Here is a 3,748-nt window from a genome sequence, read left to right as displayed (position 1 = left end):
CATTGGAGTAATTGGACCACTCTCATATCTTGTCAAAGCTTGTGAAGAATTCCACTTTCCAAGTGCTTGTCAATTTGCAGCAATGCTTTATAAATAACAGGTTAGTTATGCCTTGCAACACTTAGTTGTTTTTCTTCCATACATCGGAAAAGTTAGGTTGCGTTTGGATTGCATTTTCCGTCATTTTTCATGGAAAAATTACTGTAGCGTAAAAGGTGATAGGGAAATGTGATCACGAAAAACGACAATATTTTCCGACGGAAACAAGCAATCCAAACAAGGCCTAAAGAACATGGTATATATAAACAACAGGTTTGGTACAAGAATTTCTAGTGCCAAAAGAACTAACAAATCGACTAACAAACATGAATTATCTCAAGGATAGAGTGACATAACTAGATCTTATTATTATTAATGAGCTAAAAAAGAAGACTTTACTAACAAAGTAGTGAATGACTTTACAGACAAAATGTTACAACATGCATGTCCGGCCCACTGCGCAGTTGAGGAATCTGTCTACTTTTGATCATTTGCTGCTGCTTTCACAGTGCCTTTTGATCCATTTGTGAGCATAGATTCCACTTGCTCATCCACTTCCTCAACCTGAGTTATCGATTTCATTGAGAAAAATTTGTATGCAAACTTCAAAGTTTATAGCAAAATTAAAAAATAATAATAATAAAGAAAAAGGACAAAAAAAAAAAAACAAATGCTAGAGAAAATCGAACTAAAGATAATAGAGCTGTCCTAATAGTTACATATCAGTATCTCACTAGAAATTTAGATAAGAAAAAAAAAAAAAAATAGGGACAACACAACAGCTTAAACGTCCCAATTAGAATTATGCCTTTGATTTTTGAAATTGGCATCAAGTATTATGATTAGGTCTGAGGGAGAAGCTATTAAAGCATTAATAACGGTAACCATGCAAAATAGCCAAAAGTAACTTTAGAAGACAGATATTGAGACACATGAAGTCTTAAAAATAAGTTGGGAGATCTTCTAATTGTGACAAAAGTCAAAAGAGTTTAGCTAATTTATCCCCATTTGTAGTTAAAAGAATTTCCATCATTGATCATTTCCAAAGAGAAATTACACTAGTTCCACAACTTATTTTTATCTGATCTTCAGATCTGTAGTACCCATTCAACTTATTTTTATCTGATCTTCAGATCTGTGGTATCCGTTCTTCAGATCTGATCTTTTATATCTGTGTATGTTTGATGAGAGAAGTTTTGCCATTAGTACAGATTTCAATAAAATTATGATGATTTATAAAAAAAAAAATTATTAAGTACTTTCCACAATTCATTCAAAACATTTGCGTCCACAGATAGGTACTCCCTCGGCCTAAAATTGAGTACCCACCTTTTGTTAATGGGATGTAAACCAAAAAGTCAATAACAAAGATAGCTTTGAAAATTTGAACGGAAAAAGAAGATAACCTATTCCCTGAATTGAGTACTGTTATTTAGCAAGTAAACTATACAGGACTCTGAACATAATCAGCGGAGTAAAAGAATGGCATCAAGACAAACCTTGTCCATGAAATCTTGAGCCAGTTGAGCATCCTTTTCCGTTTCTTTGGCAGCATTTTCAACAAAAGCAACAACTTGCTTGAGTTTACTGCCTTCTGGGAGCTTCTCGGCAAAATCCTCCGCCATCTTCTCCACGTCCTCCGCCACGTTTTCCACGGATTCTGCCATTTTCTCCACCGTCTCAGCCACGGTATCCACTTCCTCTGTGCAATATTAAACCATTAAGAGTCATAATCCATCAAGCCCCCCCCCCCCCCCCCCCAATCTTTCACTCTATATCCTTTTTATTTATTTTTTACGTGGTAACGCTCTGATCCTTACTGGTCAACGTTAACAATCTTTGGGCAGCCACGGGTACTAATGCCACCAAGCCTAGTAGCCAAGTCCTGCAAATTAAAGATTTCTGATCTTAATTAGTTGTTTGCAAAACTTTAATAATACAAACAAAAGTATACTCTAACAAATTTACCAAGAATTTAGTTTCACATACCAAGAATGTTCTGTAGGGGGCCAAAAGTTTTCTGTAAGGGGCCAAAATGGAAAGATCCCGCCTGCTTCTGGGGGAGTGCAGTAGACGGCAAAGTCCCTGCGTGGCCGAAACAGTTCCAAATGTTAGCAACATGGATCTGGAATCAGAGCTAAAGGAAAGAAAAAGATTCCTATAGATTTGGAAGTTTAAAGGGTAAAGCAAGTAGTTCTACTTGTTTGATCTTCTGTTAATTGGTGCGATCTCCAAGCTGGTCCCGAGGTACTGCAAGCTTCCATTTTTGGGTAGTGATCTTGGAACCTCATGTTTTGATAAAGGGTGCTGGAAGATGGAAGATCGAGATCTCTTGCATGACTTGATGTCAAGAAGACCGGTAAAAAAGTTAGTATAAAGAACAGACGATGATGCCATGGATGAATTAACAAAGGTCTTCGGTCTTCACTAGCAATTAAGGTTTTCTTTCTTGTTTAATTATGAGAGAGAGAGAGAGATAGAGAGAGGCAATATAATATGCAAAGTTTTTCTAATGGGGGAATGGTTTTAAGTTATCTTTTGCAGCTGTGGGAAGGATTTGCTCCACTTCAATGAATTCTTTCTCCACTTTTTGTAATACACATTTCGACTTACGACGTGTGTCCCTGTTTATTGTCTCTGTAAAGGGTCTGAAAAATGTGAGTCTGAGCCTGGTTAAAATTGTCTCTGTAAAGGGTCTCTGGCGGGGTAGTTGGTCTGGTCTGGTACGGTGTGGACCTGCAACGGGGCGAATTGATTAGATCTCAGGATAGTAAAATTGCAAAATCACACGACGTGCTGGTGGTCAATTGAACAAGTTCACTTGGATTGAATTTATAATTTACAGTGAGGGTCTTAAGTTTTGGAATAATACGTCCAACAACCAGTTCTAGGAAAATAGTACTTAGATTACTTGTTACCGAACTTTCTTAATGTGACCGACCAATTAGTTGTCTGATCCTCAATGTGGTGTTCGTTGAAAATTAGGAGCAAAATCAATCGCATGCAATTTAGACTAGTAATAACGCTACTAGTCATTGTCCATAATGAATCAATGATACGTATTCGGAGTTTATCATGAAACATAGAGGAGCAAGATCATGACTCATTTGATTAATATTTTCCAGAAGCACAAATTTTCACAATCAAATTCAACAATTAACTGATTAATGTAAAGAGATTGTGCACGTTCAAATTCATCTCTGAGTCCCCAACATTCAGCCATAAGATTAAGATCTGTCGTGCGGCACAAATCTCTTGCAAAGCTTTAAATCCAGCCTCCGCCAGCGCGGTCCGGGTTGCAAAGTGCAGTGTCATTCTTCTTGGATTTTGTTATAGTAACTCTGAACCTACAATTGCTAATTTGTCCCCATGATTAGGAGCAAAATAAATCGCATTGTCATGGATCCAAGGACTTTAGACTAGTAATAAGCCTACTACTCATTGTCCATAACGATACGTATTCGGAGTTTGTCATGAAAATGGAGGAAAAGGAAAGGAAAGAAAAGAAAAGTCCAGTTGTCTCTTGACAATAATGTCTAAAGAAAAGTAAGAGGAGGAGAAATCTAGGGGTCCGTTTGGATTAGCTGTTTTTGGGGTTGTTTTTCAAAAACAGCACTGTAGCATTTCGTTTTTCAAATACAAGTCCGTTTGGATTAGTTATTTTTGGGGTTGTTTTTCAAAAACTATATGAAAAACTTTTACTGTAGAT

The 3,748-nt window shown here is 36.9% G+C and overlaps 1 protein-coding gene across 1 annotated transcript; it reads right to left on the bottom strand.

Annotated features, from left to right (window-relative positions):
- Positions 1-279: 279 nt before the first annotated feature.
- Positions 280-2,663, bottom strand: LOC113714827 (uncharacterized). The gene is made up of 5 exons (XM_027238928.2): positions 2,240-2,663; positions 2,029-2,124; positions 1,860-1,924; positions 1,539-1,741; positions 280-603 (listed from the first exon to the last, which is right to left on the bottom strand). Exons 1-5 carry the CDS (start codon positions 2,434-2,436, stop codon positions 517-519), a joined length of 648 nt encoding a protein of 215 aa, XP_027094729.1. The 5' UTR covers positions 2,437-2,663; the 3' UTR covers positions 280-516.
- Positions 2,664-3,748: the final 1,085 nt, after the last annotated feature.

This window comes from Coffea arabica, chromosome 10c, assembly GCF_036785885.1.
Source record: "Coffea arabica cultivar ET-39 chromosome 10c, Coffea Arabica ET-39 HiFi, whole genome shotgun sequence".
Classification (NCBI taxonomy): domain Eukaryota; kingdom Viridiplantae; phylum Streptophyta; class Magnoliopsida; order Gentianales; family Rubiaceae; genus Coffea; species Coffea arabica.
The sequence above is the reverse complement of the archived record's forward strand: the minus strand, read 5'-3'. Positions and strand labels throughout refer to the sequence as shown.